General features: G+C 43.1%; 1 protein-coding gene across 1 annotated transcript in view; it reads right to left on the bottom strand.

The window, feature by feature from the left end:
- The window catches only part of rmc1 (regulator of MON1-CCZ1), a 46,723-nt gene that overhangs the window by 6,976 nt on the left and 20,252 nt on the right, over positions 1-19,495 (bottom strand). The window contains exons 10-20 of the mRNA XM_083632052.1: positions 14,087-14,195; positions 13,708-13,752; positions 13,489-13,542; positions 12,650-12,778; positions 12,371-12,477; positions 9,482-9,601; positions 8,484-8,561; positions 7,159-7,263; positions 5,755-5,823; positions 5,522-5,609; positions 3,706-3,843 (exon numbers count right to left, since the gene is read on the bottom strand). Coding sequence (XP_083488178.1) covers positions 3,706-3,843; positions 5,522-5,609; positions 5,755-5,823; positions 7,159-7,263; positions 8,484-8,561; positions 9,482-9,601; positions 12,371-12,477; positions 12,650-12,778; positions 13,489-13,542; positions 13,708-13,752; positions 14,087-14,195 — 1,042 coding nt within the window. The remainder of the gene's footprint in view (positions 1-3,705; positions 3,844-5,521; positions 5,610-5,754; positions 5,824-7,158; positions 7,264-8,483; positions 8,562-9,481; positions 9,602-12,370; positions 12,478-12,649; positions 12,779-13,488; positions 13,543-13,707; positions 13,753-14,086; positions 14,196-19,495) is intronic.

The raw sequence follows: 19,495 nt of genomic DNA, 5'->3' as shown, positions 1-19,495 counted from the left end.
AGATCAGATGCAGACTTACAGGTGGGTGAATTGATGTGGGTGTTGAAATCGCCGAGGAGCAGTAGATGTGGGGAGAGAGATGAGGCTATTGTGAGGCCTTCTGTTAGGTCAGACAGGAATGATGGGTGAGGTTTGGGTGGTCGGTATATGAGGATGACAGGCATGGAGCAGCAGGTTTTAAAAGCCAGGAATTCAAATGCTGAGACTGTGGGGAGGGTGAGTTCTGTTGTGCGGAAGCTTTGATTGAATATGACAGCCAGACCGCCACCGCGGCACGACGGGAGGGACGAGGTTTGCAGATGTAGCTAAAACCAGGAGGGGATGCTTGGTTGAGGGAGAAAAAATCATTGGGTTGTTGCCAGGTTTCAGTGAGGAGGAGAAAGTCAAGTGAGTTGTCAAGAACCAGTTCATGCAGGAGGGGGGCTTTCTTATTGAGTGATCGGGTGTTGAGGGGGGCGAAGGTGGGTGGATGAGAGGGTGAAGTAATAGGGGCACGGTGGAGAGGACGGAGGTTAGCCAGGTTGACAGTGCGAGGAAGTGCGGTGGAGGGGGGGGGCGGGGGCGGTGAGAACGTATGGTTTGGATGTAGGGGGTAGTGGAGAGATGTCGATGATGGGAGTGTTTGGGGCCACGGTGGAGGTATTGGCGACAGCGGAGGATGCCAGCAGAGCGGGCAGTGATGAGGGCATTGGGGGGTATCCGGTAGTATTGATTAAGAAATAGTAGTTAATGGGGGGAGTAGTGAAGGTGGGGGGGAAACAAGTACGGAAGGGTAGGGTTTGTAGGAAGGAGAGAGGGTTTAGTAGGGGAGCCATAGCGATAGTTGACAGGTGAGTGAGTGGGATGTAACGTTAGCAATAGCAGTAAACACGGAGGGGGTGAGTGAGTGGGATGTAACGTTAGCAATAGCAGTAAACATGGAGGGGTTGTTGAGCTACTCACAGTATCAAAGGGAAGTAAATTAGTTCAGTCAGGGGAGGCTGAAGTCCAGAGGATTGATGAAAAGTCAGGCAAAATGAGTAATCCAGTAAAATGAAAAGTGAAATAAATGTCCATGCGATGAATAATCCAGTAGGGTATCGTTAGCGGGACAGAGCGAGCAGGGCAGCTCCAAGCAGACCAGGTGTAGCGCTAGCCGGCGGCTAACAGACCAGGTGTAGTGTTGGCTAGTGTTAGCCGGCTGGCAGGGAGGCTGGGAGAGCGAGGCAGCAGGGGACAGTGAGTAGAGACAGAAGTGGCTACAGACAGAGAAAACAAACAAATATAGACGGAGAACAGATGAAAATAGATGGAAAACAAGGAAGAAAGACTGACTGAGGAGCGGCAGCCACACATGGCGCCTAGCAGTACCCTCCGACAGTAAACACACACAGGCACACAGGACGTGACGTGAGGTGACAGTGACATAAGTAAAATGGTGTAGTTTGTCTTAGACCTCCCGGGCCAGACAGAACCATCATGAGGGCCGCATCTGGCCCCCAGGCCGCATAAAGCCCAGGTCTGCCCTAGCCCTACATTACATTTACATTACATTACGTCATTTGGCAGACGCTTTTATCCAAAGCGACTTACAATAACACATTTTTTGTCAGCAATAGAGCAATCAACTATGGAGCACAGTCTAAGACAACTACAACTTCTGAAGGAACAGTGGTACAAGTTTAGGTTAGTGGTACAAGTTTAGGTTAGGTTTTTTTTTTTTTTTTTTTTAATAAGGAAAGAGAGAGAACGAAGTTAGATCAAGAAGGGCCCAGATGGAGCCTGAAAAGGTGTGTCTTTAGTCTTTTCCGAAAGATCGGCAGTGATTCAGCTGTCCTGACCGAAGGTGGAAGCTCGTTCCACCATTGAGGTGCCAGGGACGAGAAGAGTCGAGATCGGGATGAGCGACTTTTGAGCCCCCGTAGCGAAGGAGGGGCGAGGCGACCTGCACTGGTGGAGGAGCGAAGGGAGCGCTGAGAGGTTTGGAACCTGACCATGGATTGCAGGTACAGGGGAGCTGACTGGTGTACTGCCCTGTAGGCCAGTACCAGTGTCTTGAATTTGATGCGGGCCGAGATGGGAAGCCAGTGGAGCTCCTGGAAGAGGGGAGTGACGTGAGAGAATTTGGGTTGGTTGAATACCAGACGGGCTGCAGCGTTCTGAATGAGCTGAAGCGGTTCGATGTCGGTGGCAGGTAGGCCGGCCAGGAGCACATTGCAGTAGTCCAGGCGGGACGAGACAAGAGACTGGACCAGGAGTTGAGTCGCTTCTCTTGTGAGAAAGGGACGGATTTTGCGGATGTTGTAGAGAGAGAACCTACAGGAGCGTGCTGTAGCAGCTATGTTGGCAGAGCAAGACAGCTACCCCTCACCACGATCCGTCCCACCACCCAGAGCCCCCTATCCACTCCCTCTACCCACCCCTCGAACCCTGACTCTCTACGACCTTCCTATCTCTAGCTATGGCCCATTTACCCTAGTCCCGCCTCCTTACTGATCACGGACCCTCCCACCACCCACATCCCCCTAGACATTCCCGCATCCCATTTTCCCTAGCTCTGCCCCTTCTCTCACCATGCCCCCTCCTACCACCCACCCCCCCTTGAATCCCAACTCTCTACGACGTTCCTATCCATAGCTATGGCCCCTTTTACCTATCCCCACCCTCCTTCCTTGATGGAACAGACGGACATGCGGTCACAGTGACCTTGAACTTTGTCCACCAAAATCTAACCAGTTCATCCTTGAGTCCAAGTGGATGTTTGAGCCACATTTGAAGAAATTTCCTCAGAGAGATCACGTTAACAAGCATGAAACGGGCGGTTGTGAGGTCACAGTGACCTTGAACTTTGACCTTTGAGTACTAAAATCAAACCAGTTCATCCTTAAGTCAAAATTGATGTTTGAGCTAAATTTGAAGAAATTCCCTCAAGGCATTCCTGAGATATCGCATTAACAAGCATAAAAAGTGCGATCATGAGGTCACAGTGACCTTGAGCTATCACCAAAATCTAATCAGTTCATCCTTGAATCCAAGTGGACATTTGAGCCAAATTTGAAGCAATTCCGTCAAAGGATTCCTGAGATATCGTGTTAACGAGCATGAAAATGGTGGTCGTGAGGTCACAGTGACCTTGAACTTTGACCACCAAAATCGAAGGTGCCCAAATTCTTTTCTATGAAGGGCCAAAGTTAATCTGGATGAATGGCCGTGGGCCAAAAATAAATGTTCATGTTATATGAAATTACATTAAATTATATTATTTTATAGACAATTTACATTTTAATCTAAAATAGGTGTTCTAGTTTCATATGTTAAAAATATCATCGAGCTAGCTTTAAAAATGAGCCTGCCACAGCCTCTGAAAGACAGTAATATTGGCCGTGATTTTTTATTTTTTCTTTCAAAACAATGGAGGGCCAAGTTGGTCAGCCATGATCCAACCAGTTCATCCGTGAGTCCAAGTGGATGTTTGAGCCAAATTTGAAGCAATTTCATCAAGGCATTCCTCCGGGCACGGCTATCGACGGGCGGAGGCATAATAAAACTATAAAAAGTAAATGGATATAGAAAAGAGTAAAAAAGACAAAAGATGAAGAACAGCAGCTCTACAGGCTGCTTGCCTCAAACTCCGTGATGACTCATCAATGGATCCCGGTAGGCGTCGTCGACGTGTGGTAGTGACGTTGACCAGTCGATGCAACAACCCCTAGTGTGTGTGTGTACCTGGGTTGAAGCTGGGGCTGCCCCTCAGCCGTTGGTTCCTCTGCTGGAAGGATCTGAACACGGTGTAGAACAGCATGTGGTCTCCAGTCTGCCGCGCCGCATCCAGGAACTTCCTGGCCGACACGTTGTCATGACCACCTGGTGATGCACAACAGTTAGAGGTCCATCTTTTCTTTAGTGTCTTGAGGTCCATTCAAAGGCATATGTGTGGGGTCATATCCCTCTCAATCCATTTTGACATGTTCATTTTCCAGCATCTCTGACCAAGCCAGCTGTTTCTGTCGCTGTGTATTTAAGGCTCATTAATATTAACAACTCCTCTGTTCTGATTGGCTAAGCGTTTTAAGAGTGAAACGTGAGACACCATGCGCAACGGCTACAGGTAGGGAAAACTCTCTGGTAATAAACAACAAGAACCGCTCAACCGCTTTGAAAAAGAAGAAAAAAGTATATTTCTTACAAAAATGATGATGAGCGAACCTGGGTGATGCCACAAAGCTTTTCTAATATGATTGTGTGGATTTAGTTTTGATACTTCACCATGTTTAGATGGACCAGCCATCACAGACCTTTCACCCCACAACACCGACATGTTGTCATGACCACCTGGTGAAGTCTGCTCATTGGCTCATGGCACTTAACTTCATATCATTACTGTTGTATGGAGTAGCTCACTGCAGCCCATTTTCAGAGGAATGTCACTACATATGTCAAATGTATATATGGAATGTTATTAATAACATTTTCTACAACATGGGGAACATTAAGTTAAGTTATCCTTTATTGTCCTCGTGGGGAAATTCATCCTCTGCATTTGACCCATCCTCTACTAGGAACCTTCCTAGAACTAGGAGCAGTGGGCAGCCGCAGTGCAGCGCCCAGGGACCAACTCCAGTTCGATTTCCAGTGTCTTGGTCAGAGGCACTGACAGGAGTATTCACCCTAACACACACGTCTTTGACAGGAGTATTAACGCTAACACACTTGTTTTTGATGGTGGGAGGAAACCGGAGCACGTGGAGGAAACCCACACAAACACGGGAAGAACATGCAAACTCCACACAGAAAGGACCTGGGATGGACCGGAGTTTGAACCCGGGACCTTCTTGCTGTGAGGGAACAGTGCTAACCACTGAGCCACCATTAGTCCATTGAGTCCATTACTAGATCATATGTTTCTGTTTTCTCCTCCGCAGCTAACGCAAATCATATTTTCTGTTTCGTAACTTTACTAAATGACATTTTCTGTTCCCCACACGGCACAAAACTACTCTGTGAGCGCTCCAAAATGTTTTGACAGTTGCAGGCTCAATGCAGGGGAATTGTGTCCAGAAACTTTATTGGTTACAGTAAAGACCCGCCCTTGTCTGTATCTGTGTTCTGATTGGCTTGTACCCAGTGCAACAAGATCAATTAAAAAGAAGACGAAGAAGAGAGGGGTAGAAGGTAAGATGGTTTTTTCCGTGTCAGTTCTCCCTTATTTCTCAAGAAGAGTTTTGTCATGGAAACACTGCAGATGCCCGGAGCTCTGTGATTGGACAGAGGCATCATCGGCACAAGAGACTTTCTCTTCTATTTTGAAATATCTCAATGAAAATATAGTTGCATTTTTATGCCACCAGATCATTTGACACAGTGAGATAATGAGTTTCACAGGCAGTAGAGGTGGAATAACACCTCATGTTGTCTCATACCATCCAATTCATTTTGATGCATATGAGCCCCCCCCCCACTGTAACATTACAGTATGTGGCACAGCAGCCTGGCAGAATGTATGGTGTGACCAGTGACGAAGAAGAGTGTTAAAGAGATGTACCGACACTGCGGATGAATCTGAGCGCGCCCAGAACCTGCTGCTTTGACAACAGAACCTCCACAATCTCATCGTTGGCCGTGGACAGGCGCTGAAACACACACCCGCGCACAAACACACACGTTCACACATACAGAAAGACACGCACAAACTTATCAAAAGAGCAGTATTAATATCAGATTGGTGTGTGTGTGTGTGTGTGCATGTGTGTGTGCGTGTGCGCGTGCATCTTTTACCTTCAACATGTCCAGAGACAGCTGGTGCGCGGGGGGGTAGGTGCTCTCCAGAGACAGAAGTAAACAGGCCTGAGACCAAAACAAAGACACTAAATGGTCTGAAACAAGAAAAAACCCAAACACACAAAACAAATGTCCCCTGTGAGACGAAGACTTGGGTTTGAAATAAAAGTGAATTCAACTGAACTGTGATGGACTGAGGCATGCATGATATAATGGTAAGCATAGATTAAAAAACAAAACAAAAAACAGTTTAATAAAAGAAAAATACTCATTAAATACTGACAGCCAAATGCTAATTTAAACTGAGTATGATGCATTAAAAAAAGGAAAACAAAGCAGTTTGTGGGAGTCTGGTTCAATCATGAGGCCAACTAGTCCAGACTAGTTTCACACTACTTCAGGATGAATTTATGACTACCGTAAATTTCGGACTATAAGCCGCGGCTTTTCCCCCGTTTTTTGGCCCTGCGGCTTATATAACGGTGCGGCTTATCTATGGATTTTTTCAGAAAAAAATAAAAATAAAATAAAAAATTATCTCTTCTTTAGCACTCTTTCTAACTATAAATCCACTTCTGTTTTAATTTCCTCTCTTGCCCTCTTTTCACCACACCGCGGACACTGTGTGCACTGTAAAAAAAAACACAGGTGGTGTTGTGTTATGTTGTTTTGTTGAAATGTTAATAAATGGGAGCTTCCTCAAACAGCCATCTCTTTCCCGACAATCCCCTCTGTGCATGAACCCTTACATATGGTAATTAAACATTAAAACACAATAAAAAAAAAATAAAAAAAAAATAAAAAAAAACATTAAAACACCTGCGGCTTATAGTCCGGTGCGGCTTATATATGTAACAAACAGGCAATTTTGCTGCTGCGGCTTATACTCCGGTGCGGCTTATAGTGCGGAAATTACGGTAGTTTCTGACCACTTTTGAACTGATGTCAGACTGGTTTGGGATTTAGATTCTGGTCTTGAACTAGTTTACAGCAATTTGGGTGATATTTCATAATAAGCTTTCTACTAATTCGTTTCAGACAAGCGCTGCACTGGTTCAGGACTGGTTTGAGACTAGGACTAATTTTGGACTAGTGTCAAACTAAATTTGGACAGTTTAGGAATAGTTTCAGGAATATTCTTGGACTAATTCAGGAGAAGTTTCAGAGTAATTCTGGACTAAGGGCATAGTTTCAGACTAATTACAGTCTGGTTTAGATAAAGTAAGACTAGCGTTGTACTAGTTTCATATTAAAAATTTTTTTTTACTAAGGATATCCCTTGTCACTTATGTATGAGGAAGTAAAGGCATGAATTCCCCAATAGTTTGCCGCTAGTTTGAGACTAGTTCAGGACTAGTTTGACACTAGTTCAGGACTGGATTCAGACAAGTGTGGCCTCACCAGTGGTTTGGAGTCGCTGAGGACGTGGTACTGGAGGAACTGGTGCAGCATGTAGAAGAGGTTGTGTTGCACCAGTGTCTTGATGACCAGCTCATATAGGTAGTGCTGCAGGACACAACCAGTCAACTCAACAGAAAAACAAACATCAGCTGTTTCTAAACATGCAGTGAACTCCTGATCATAACCAGACCTTACTCTTCATGTTTAGAAGGGGCTTAGAAGTGCATGTTATACCGTTCACCGTTCAGACACTATACAAATTCGACAGTGTATATTGTTCAACTATATTATCTAGTCCAGGGGTTCCCAAACTTTTCTGACCAAGTACCACTATGTACAAAACCAAATTACTCAGGGACCACTTCCACTAATACCAAAATGTTTTCCCCCATAAAATAAAATTAGCTGATTTAACCATGCAATAGCATCAGAAAGGCTAAATAACAACATAAGGCTACTGGTTCAAAACGGACACACACACACACACACACACACACACACACACACACACACACACACACACACACACACACACACACACACACACACACACACACACACACACACACAGCTGTGAAAAAGGAAAAAGAAGGCCCCTTTGAAAATGTTTTTTGCCCTCGCCAAAATTTTGCCTAACTTTGGAGTGTTATATATCCACCTTCCTGACAAGCTAACATGACGTGCTTTCGACCAATCAATGCCTTAGGTCTTCTAGTTTCATATAATACCAGAAACTTCCCTCTGTCTTTAAAATCAAGCCCAAATATCACAATATTTCCCAAGCCTAATCCTCGGGGTCAATGTGTATACGTATGTAAAAACTGTTGTCTGTAAAAAAAAAAAAAAAAAAAATGCAATTATCTGGCGGACCAGATTGTCTGTGTAAAATCATACAAATAAGAAAAATAAGAGGAGCTAACACAATGCACACCTACGGTAGTTAAAAGCCAGAACAAAAACAGAGAGTTAAGGTCCTTAGACATCGGGAGCGTTTCTTTCGTGCAATTAATTCGCACGTCAATAATATTTTCCGAACCTATATTAGTCAATGCAACCGTGCATACCAACGGCGAAGTTTCGCTGAGCGTTATTGCGGCGTTTATTTTTTCGAACCGCGGCCGATTTTTCGGAAATTCGCTTCCGACGTGTACACATCTGTGGCTGTGATTGACAGGTGGGTCAAAACTCGCATCGCAATTTTGTGCCGTATATTCACATCGCTCTTGATGTGTAAGGACCTTTAGAGTGCAACAATATGGAAAAAGGTTTTTGTTTTGTTTTTTAAATGCTAACTAATTGAAATGCTCCATAAAGCCACATCGTACCTGCACAGTGATCTGGAACTGGTTCAGAGAGCGGATGTACTCCATCAGCACCGCAATGATGAACTTATGGGATACACCCTGTATACACACACACACACACACACACACACACACACACGCATGCACACACACACACACACACACACGCATGCACACAGAGTTACAGACTTGCCATTTTGAAGCATACCTTTCTTGTTATCAGTGGTGGAAAGTTACAAAGTACCTTTACTCAAGTACTGAACAATTTTGACTTGTACTTGACTTGAGTATTTCCATTTGATGCTACTTTATACTTCCACTCCACTACTAGGGAAAGATTGATGGATAATAACAAGCTTTTAAAATAGAACACATTGTTAAAATTAAAACAGTGGTTTCCAACCTTTTTGGCTTTTACATCTTACAAAAAGCAGTGTGTAGTCAGGGTCACATTTCAAATGTGTGAGTTGTCAACAGCTCCACCAAATAGAGATTTTTCCCTCAAATGATCCACGAGCCCTCAGATTTATCTGGTGACCCTTTGGAGGGGCCCAACCCCTAGATTGGAAACCACTGAGTGGACTAAACTAGCTAAGTGTATATAAAATAGTTCAAACTAGCTCCACCTCTAGCAGCTACAACAGTAACATTCTGGTTCACTATTAATAATATAATGATGTCATAAAATATCAGTCAGAGGGACAAAACCACTACTTTTACTTTAATACTACAACTACATTTTGCTGCTAATACTGTAGTTTTACTAGGTTAGTAGGTTTTTCACACGGGACTTTTATTCGTAATGTAGTGTAATGTAATGTAGTGTTTTTACATTGCTGTATTGGTATTTTTACTTAAGTAAAGGATCAGAGTACTTCTTCCAACACTGTTTGTTATTGTGCTTGATTTTGTTCCATTCTACGTTCTACTAGATATACCGACTAGTTTGTGTCTGTATCTGTCTGTCTGTGAAAGATGATGGTGTGTGTGTGTGTGTGTGTGTGTGTGTGTGTGTGTACCTTCCTCTCGGTGAAAGCAGACAGGACGTGTGTGTACATGTCTGATTGGTCGATGACAGCCTGGGTTCTGACCGGACGCTTCTGGGCCGCGCTGCCTCGACTCGGACCCGACTCCATCGCCTGGACACAGACACGCGCGCACGCAACAAACACACACACACACACACACACACACACACACACACACACACACACACACACACACACACACACACACACACACACACACACACACACACACACACACACACACACACACAGCTCTAAATGGACCTCAAGACAGAAAATAAAACTCTGGACAGTGGATAAAATGGAGCCTTTAAACAAAAGAATAAATGGGAAGGAAGGAATAATTATGTTCAGCAACACTTATAGACGGTTTTAACTTGACAACAAAAACATTCTAAATTGAACCCCAGCTCACTTCCTGTTGCAGTGTTTGCTATGGACAAAAAATTTAAATTAAAAAATTAAAGTGGAGGACTAACCATTCCGTGAAAACCGTCTTTGCTCTCATCACGTTACTTGAGCACCAATGACACCAAGTAAATTTCCTTGTATGGGAAAACATACGTTGGTGAATAAAATTATTCTGATTCTGATTCTAATATACTCCATGACATGATTCCAGAGACACCCCACATTCTTTCCTATTTTTTCCTCCTTTCTCAAAAATTTAATAAAAAATAATAAGAATACAAAAATAAATAAATAAATTAATAAATAAACAAACAAACAAACAAACAAACAAACAAATAAATAAATCGCAATATCAACTTACAATTGTTTAGTATAGGTGTACTCCTGCACATGGTAGTCTGGTGCTGAGGTCAATTTCTGGCCTATAGATTATATTATATACTGTAAAAAATAATAATTAAATACTGCAATATATTAGGGATGGCACGATACCACTTTTTCCATATCCGATCCAATACTGATACCACAATCTTGAGTATCTGCCGATACGATATCAATCCAATCCAATCTTTTTCCCTCGCTTATACAACTAAGCTGTTAATAATAAATTTACCAATGCACTTTGCTTAACACAGCCATCTAAATAGCATGTTCAATCTGTGGAACAATATTTATTCTTTAAATGAAAGGCTATAGCCCAGAAGATAGACACAGTAATGCACTAATGCTTGCTGCTTCTTTTTAAGCCTTCACACGCACGCGCGCGCACACACACACACACACACACACACACACACACACATACGTCCTTGTTATAACTGTCCCTGGTCTCCCCTACTTTCGTGTTGCGTGAAACAAGGGGCGGAGCGCAGTTCGCGGATCATGGTGTTTGTAAACACGGGCACATGGCCTAATCTAGTTTTATTTGGCGTTTTCAAGGAAGATTTGGACTTTGGGGATTAATTATAATAAGGACTAACAGGAGGAGAGAACAACTAACTTTATCGCTGCCGAGTTGGGTGAGTGTTTATTAGTGTTAATCTGCAGATCCGTTATGCAGAAAGTGTGTAGATTTGACTTCACTTCTGGGAATGGTAACGTAGCCTATTATTGTGATATTGTGGCTTGCTGTGCTGCAGAGTGTGTTTCGTGGCTCACCGGTGTCTAGTTGGAGTGGATCTGCATCTGATCTCCTCTCTCCCTCTCTCCCGCTCTCTGTAACGTTGCCGTCAGGTTTGTGTGTGATACAGTGACCATTGTATCAGGCAGGCAGTCTGCGCCGCGGTGTTGAAGATTCCAACGCTTAAAACACTCGCATAGTATTAAATTGCACGCTGCTTTTTTCTTCCTTGATCAACACAGCTGTGGTGACAACGCACAGTGCAATCTCACTCTGTTCACATGCATGATGCTGCGGTTGTTCATCTGCGTCCGTGACAGCGCATTGCTCACAATTTAGTGAAGCATTTATTGATTGATTGCCTTTATTAATCCCACAGTGGGGAAATTTACTTGTTACAGCAGCTCTCACAGGGAAGACATAAAAACAGCTCTAAAAATAAACACAAAGATACAGTAAAATCCAATACACACACTAAAAGATAAGAACAGCAACAATACTTACCAACAACAACTAACAATAGCAACAGCAGCAAAGGCATTAGAATGTAAAGTGCAACACTATAAAGTGCAAAACTATAGCCAGCAGCACACAATAACAATAGTTACCAATAAAAACGACAACAACAACAGTGCTATATTGTGCTGAACTATTATTGGATGTTAAAAAGTCTGACAGCCGTAGGGACAAAGGATGTGCGGTAGTGCTCCTTCTTACACCGTGGGTGTATCAGTCTGGCACTGAAGGAGCTGCTTAAGGCACCCACAGTCTCATGCAGGGGGTGAGAGGAGTTGCCCCTGATTGTCGTCAGCTTGGCAAGCATCCTCCTCTCACTCACCACTTCACTTTAGTGATAGTTTAGGGTATGGATCGGATCGGATTCTACTTCTTTTTCCCATCAAATATCCGATCCAGTGATTTTGGCCGGATCGGCTCCGATACCGATACTGAGTATCGGATCGGACCATCCCTAATATACATACTGTATAAGATCATCTTAGCTTTTGAGTAAAAATGTTTGCCGATTAATCTAAACTATAGAAAAATCTCTGTTCACTGTATAGCAATTACTATCGCAATGTGAATATTTAGCAATCGCAAATAATCGCAATATGATTATTTGTCAATATCCAGCAACCCTAATGCATATTGCTTACAACTGCTACTATTATCTCTATTAAGGCACTGAAATTATTTCCTTTTATTTACAGCCATAATTTAATTTTCAATCATTCTCATTTACGATGAAAAGAAAGAAAACAAAACTACAAAAAAAGCTCAAAAGCATACCTTTATATCTGTTCATTTATTTACTCATCCATTAATTTAAGTGAGGTGCCGGCACTCACCAGCGTGTACATCTGCTCCGCCTCCAGGTATTCCTTGTAAACTTGGTTCAGTTTGTCAAAGACCGTCGCCACGACTGGAAGACTGCCTTTCTCTCCCCCCTCCAGGACTGAGAGAGAGAGACACAGACAGAGAGAGAGACAGAGAGAGAGAGAAAGAGACAGAGAGAGAGGATGACCTTAAAGTCTCTTGATAAAAACGTGGGGAAACAGAATTCAGACATACTGCTAGCAGAGAGACAGGTAAACCGACAGACAGACAGACGGACAACAGAGACGTACTCTGTGAGCAGACAGACAGGATGACCATCTTGCAGTCTCTCCGTCGTAACAGGAAGTCCATCAGCTTGCCTTTGTCCTGCAGCAGGTTGACGGTTGGAGGCAACTTCACCTGCAGGTACCACAGATAACCTGACAGACAGGAGCGAGTCAGGCAGACAGAGAGAGAGAGAGAGAGAGAGAGAGAGAGAGAGAGACAGACAGACAGGAGAGAGAGACAATCAGAATTTCTCTGATGTAGGTGGAACACATGTCCCTGCCCTTGCACGATGTGTGATAATGTCATGGTAATAATATAGCTATCAGTATATTATGCCAAATTATTAGGGTCTCTTACTACTACTTTTTTTTTTTTTTTTTAACTTTTTATTGACAGATTATTATCAATACATACTTGCATTGTATACATTGTAGATGTACTGCCATAGTTTTTTTTTAGAGAAATAAAAGAAAAGACAAAACCACAACAGCCGCAACAGCAGAAAAAAAGTTTTTATCAATTAACAAGTCCAAGTCTCCAACTTCAACTTGTCAGCAAGATGTTATTCTGCTGTAGTAATCACTAATGAGAGTTTGACCATGACAGTTTCACAAGCTCTCCATCCTAATTATATTACTGTCACTTTGTAACAACATTTTTTAATTGTTGCTTACATTCTAGCAGCCAATGACATCGCTAGAAAGATTTGCATCTCTGAAATAAACAGAATTCTGCACAGTCAAACTTTGTCATCACTGAACCTTTATTTATTACATTGTATCCTGGTTGTATTGAATCATGAATCCTGTGTGTGTGTGTGTGTGTGTGTGTGTGTGTGTGTGTGTGTGTGTGTGGTCCATACCTTCGCTGGCACTGATGATGATGTCGGGCTGAAAGACGCTCCATGAGGAAGAGTCTGGAGCGACGGTTAAGGTCACAGCTTACAATGCATTATGGGAACTATCAGTACGGTTAATTACAACACGTGTGTGTTTTTATGTGGCTTTGGTATGAAAAGGAGGGAATGGGTGGATGAAGAATATGGATTTATAAAGGTTTATAAAAGAGGCACAAAGGATACAGAGCTGACATGGAACCGGAGGCTGAGAGGGAACGACTGCTGGACCTGAGAGAGAGAGGGGGGGGGGGGAGAGAGAGAGAGAGAGAGAGAGAGAATGACATTTAATGTGCAGTTTATTTGATTTGATTAGATTTTTAAATCTATGCTTTGGCAACATGTGCACATGTAGGACAGTGTCACACACAGCAGTGCTGGAACAGGCAGGCAGCTGCAGTGTTGAGACGACCCTTAACTACCATCAACTCCGATGGTCACAGACTCCCCCGCAAAGCCCTCTACGGCCAGCTACATACAATCAATGGGCCAGCTACACCTTGGCCAACACGCTGGTATGTGTGTGTGTATGTGTGTGTGTGTGTGTGCACGCGCACGTGCGTACCTGACAGGGGGATCCTGTATGGGTGGATGGACCTGGCGGGCAGTACAGGCTGGTGTGTGTTGACGGCACATTCTGGATCCCTCAGCCGGATGTCGAAGATCAGAGAGGTCTGACACACACACACATCACACACATTTAAGCAATAGATCACGACAGGCCGTGGTATACTGTATGCTGCTCATTATACCACAGGCCGTGGTATACTGTATGCTGCTCATTATACCACAGGCCGTGGTATACTGTATGCTGCTCATTATACCACAGGCCGTGGTATACTGTATGCTGCTCATTATACCACAGGCCGTGGTATACTGTATGCTGCTCATTATACCACACCTAAGGGTCGCCCTTAAGGCGCCTTCGCATGATAAGCGGTCTACACTTTTCTCACTGTGAGGTATTTATAAGATGCTGAGGCAGATTTCTGTGGCCTTGAGAAGCTACCCTGCTGCCCGAAACGTTACCACACGGTGTTGCAATAAAAAATCTAACTGGAGCCCTTTGCAGTGTGCAAACTTTTTACAATTTTCTTTGCATTCATCACTGTAAGTTCTGCACCTGCCCTACTAGGCTGGGATGTGCGTGTCTCCCTTCTACCTTGAGAAGCTACTCCATTTCTGATTATGAATTGTTTTCTACTTTGAAATGTTTTTGTATTAACTGATCAGCGTTTTGTAAATATTTTATTTTTCCATACATATCAAGACTGTATCTGGTGGATCGCAAATCTGCAGGACAAGAGGCGAGCAGTGGCATCTCCCTGACTCTTCTGTAGTAGCTACCAATCAGCTATCAATCAATCAACAATCAATCAATCATTTTCACTCACACTTCTCCTCTGATTCGTTGTGCTCATGAAAGGTCAGCGATAAGTAGGTCAGCATTGAGATATTTTGAACTTTCAGTGCAGAGCAAAGTGGCAAAATCGAGCTGTGCGCGTCGCCAAAGGTTAGCGCTGCCGCCTAGTTGAGAAGCGCCACTCTCCCCCATAGGAAAACAACAGGACAGCGGGCACAGAGCTGTTTTACTGCGGATCATGTGTAGGCGCCTTTAGGTGTGGTATAATGAGTAGGGATGGGCATCGAATTTCGAATTTTCGAATAATCGTTGTTATTATCAAGGTCGACTTTTATTATTGAAAGTCAAAATTCGAAAAAAAAAAAAAAAAAAAAAATTTTTTTTTTAATGTTGCATTGTCTCCCCTGCTTCTAAGTATAGTCGAATCGCTTGGTTTGAGCAAGTAAAACAATTTTTATAAGCATTTTAAGCAAGGTTTCTGGAAAAATGAATGGCGGATGAAATCCCATGAAGAGGGAGAGGGGGTGACTTTGGCACCCCTTTGGCACTCAGACCTGAGCCTACTAAATATTTAATGAACCACTCATGATTGTCAAAACTGTTTTTTATTTTCGAAAATGTCAATGTAAAAAAAATAAAAAATGTAAAAAAAAAAAAAAAAAAAAATTTTTTTTTACATTTTTTTTGTTTTTTACATTTTTATTTTTATTTTCGAATTTCGATTAAAAGTCGACTTTGGCCAGCGAATTTCGAATAGTGTTTTTGCTAGAAATGCCCATCCCTAATGAGCATATATCACAGCCTGAAGTGAGCTATTGCTTTTATAAAACGGTTACCAAGTATGGCAATATGAAAGGAATAAACAACTTTAATGAAAGATAATGTGTTCTGAATGACAGAGAATGGCTGTTATTCAGAAATCAAATCATACTCTTGCACGTAATAAAATAGTTCCTCCTGGCTCCCTGCACAGAGCCGACGCAGTTGCTGAACAACAACATCAGATAGCAACACAGGTTTGGTGACAAACAAACAGCTAATGTTAGTGTGGTGTGTTCTATGTTGTTTAATTATATGTTGTGAGTAACAGGAAGCCTTGTGGAAGATAGCCTATAGGCTGCTGCGGGTTGTTATGGTTGGTTACTTCTAGAGCTACAGAGTTGATGCATGTTGCTACGCTAAATAAATAGAGTTGATCATAGTTCACAGTTTGTCTTACATTGCTTCTTTTTGAATATTGCGACAGCTAGCGAACTTTGGCTAAGGCTTGGTATGGTACAGTGGCGAACCATCAGGGCCTTCTAGGTATTCACTGAAGGCCCAAGAAGAAATTGAAAAGAAAAGAATTTCCCCCCTAATAAATTATTTGTATTTGATATTTATTGGTTTTTATTCACTGAAATAACAGTAAAAATGTCCGTAAATTGCTATGATCTTGCACTCACTTTGTTTCACCAAATATGGGGTTAAATATTTGGACCAGCCCCCACAGGCAAATGGTATTTGATTGACAGCAAGCCAGCAACCCTTCACGAAGACCCGACTTCATGTCATGACATGGGGAAGACCATTTTGATGACAGGTGTTTTAACCAATCAGAATTCCATTGAGTTGTGGGTTTAGCCAATCACAATTAGTTGAGTTGTGGGGGGATAATATCCAGGCATTCGCGAAGACAAGCCAACCAGGAGACGAGACGGACGACAAGGAGGGAGGAGTTAATGGTGGTTCGGAGATTTCGAGCAACTAGGAAGTGTGGCAGAGTTTTCAAGATGCCTGTTCAAACCGTTCTTTTAATACATCCATGGTCCAAACCAAAGGATAAAATTAGAGCTATCAACCTTCAAAAAGCTATATTTTCGCCATTTCCAGGCTAGCAACTGGGAACTTTACCCTTAGTTTACATGCAGTTGGGCACAAGAGGCTATTACTGCTGTGCGGTGCTGTGCTGTGCTGTGGGTTGCTTGTTGCTTTTTGGTGCATTTGGGTTTTGTCTTCAAGTGAACCACTGTGAACGTCATTGGTAAGTTATAATTTTATTTTATTTTATTGCTGGTGGTGTTGCTGGGGCAGCTTGCTGTCGGTGTGCAGGGGGAGTTTGTGTTATTGACAGTGACAGCCACTTGTTTATGTAGCCTAATGTAATTTTCATAGGTGAGGAGGAGTAGTGGAGTAATTATTGTGTGTAACGATACAGCGACCTAAGCTGGCTGTGGAAGACAACTCATCATAGATCTTGGGCATGTAGTCTTTCCAATGGCCTGTTTACGCCCTCACCAATGCGTAAAGACACACGCAGTGCGCACAGAGAGAGACCTCAGACTTACACGTATAGTAGGGTATAGTGTGTGTGTGTGTGTGTGTGTGTGTCAGAGTGGGACATTCTTTTTAAGCTGTTTTATGCACTTGATCCCAGCATTGCATGATTTTTAGTTATTCGGTTTTGGACCAGGTTTGATCAGTATGTATAATATATATTTTACATTTGGGTTTATTGCCTGTGTGCGTGTGCGCGTGCGTGCGTGGGTGGGTGGGGGTGGGTGGGTTACGTTATAGAAGGCCCGGTTCTGATAGGCACGGTTCGCCACTGGTATGGTATGGTATGGTTTTATTTGGTGATGAAAAAGGGCACATCTTGCCAACACACTAACATACAAGAGAGATTTAAAATAAAAGAATCACCGAGGATGAAAACACAATAAAGCCCAAAGGCTTATTTCCATTGTGGTCCTCATAGTACCGTACATTAAGAACACCAGACGCATTACAAAAAGAAAAAGTAACGAAACACATCAACAAGCAAAGAGACAGCGGCAGCTATACATCAATTTCCATTTTGCAGCCACTGCTTTAAAGGGATAGTTGGGTTTGTTTGAAGTGGGGTCCTATCAGCTAGTTTGATACACTAACTGAAGTAGGTAGTGTTCTGGAGGCTGGGCGCAGCGTGTAACGAGACCCGACACTCAGAGCAGCAGCCAAACCAGTTTTTTCTCTGTAAGTACATGGGGTCAAGAACTAAAACGTAATTTAGCCACCTAAAACAACGCCCACCTAAACAAATTGATATCTGTGTACATGTCTATTTTGACAATTTTCAGCACTTTACTTTTCCGCCAAACAGCAGTTTCATTCGGCACTGCTTTTTCTACAAGTGTGTTTTCTACAACAGATGTATCACTATGTGATACTAACAAGACTTAATCATCAGCATATAAAAAAAGGTTACAAAAGGTGGCCGATTTAAAGTCATTTACATATAATAAAAAGAATAATGGACCAAGGATGCTCCCCTGGGGCACCCCCCATCCCAGGGATCTAGACTCATTTCGCCTTTATTTTTATATAGGACAGTAGGCAGACAGGAAAGGTGGGGAGAGAGAGAGGGGAGGACATGCAGCAAAGGACCGCAGGTTGGATTCGAAGCCGGGTCAGCCACGCGAAGGGCCGAGCCTTCGTGGTATGCGTGCTACCAGGTGAGCTACCAGGACGCAGAGGCAGGGCTTGCTTGACATTAACTTTTTAAGGCAGTTGTGCTTCAGATAAGTCAATTTAGCTTTCACTTGTCCAGGCAGAAAAGTAATTTGTCCGGGTAAGAATTTGTCATTTTACAATAATTTACTTTTTTCATTTTGTTTGCGAAGGAGGTTTTTCTCCGACGGTTGAAAACAGTGGAAGACTTTATTTACCTCATTGTCAGTCACTTAAAATGTAAATTAATTTCTCAAACAGGCTTGTCACAATTCTCCCAGTTCTTCTAATAAATTTGGCATCATGTTGGGTCTGCAAATATACTTGGGTGGCCAATAATATACCTTGCTTGGCGGCCTGCCCAAGTAAAGCCTGTGTGGGAAATATGGACTTTTAACACGTTGAGTGCCAAGGACGAGATATCTCGTCTTACATAATCCAACCGTTGAGTGCCAAAGACGAGATATCTCGTCTTACATAAACATTTTTTTTTTTTGACGGTGGGACATCAATCAACCCCTTTTACGTCTTCTATACCACTATTGGAGGAAGAGAATGTGTATAATCTATTTTACCGACCACTAAGTGGCGACAGTTCTCTCCAGACAGAGAGAAAGCCACAGCCACGGGTCCGCTGGAGAAAGCCATTCTAATTTTCAAGGAAATAGCTGGGCGAAAACTCTTTCGATTTCACACACACACACATACACACACACACACACACACACACACACACACGCGTGCGCGCGCACACACACACACTCGAGTACCTTTGCGCATAAATAAGACCAGAATCGCAAAAGCTTCTTCAAAGCTCTCAGCCGACACCTCAAGAAACGAACGAGCCAGTTTTACAGTCCAGACTGCCCGAGAGCGGCCGCGGAGCCTCCTCCCTCCGCAGCACAGACGGAGGGAGGAGTTTGGAGACACACACACACACACACACACACACACACACACACACACACACAATACAGTATACAGACTTGCCCAAGGGCACCCATAATCACAGGCACGTGAGGTGGTTCTAAAAATCCATTTATCTCTAAACTCTCTGAAAATCTCTGAAACCATGCTGTACTCAACGGCTAATATCTACATAACTACTAACTCTGCAAACTAACTCTTTTAGACAGAGAAAGC

Source organism: Poromitra crassiceps (genome assembly GCF_964638095.1).
Source record: "Poromitra crassiceps genome assembly, chromosome: 2".
NCBI lineage: Eukaryota > Metazoa > Chordata > Actinopteri > Beryciformes > Melamphaidae > Poromitra > Poromitra crassiceps.
This window is presented reverse-complemented; position numbering and strand designations above follow the sequence as displayed.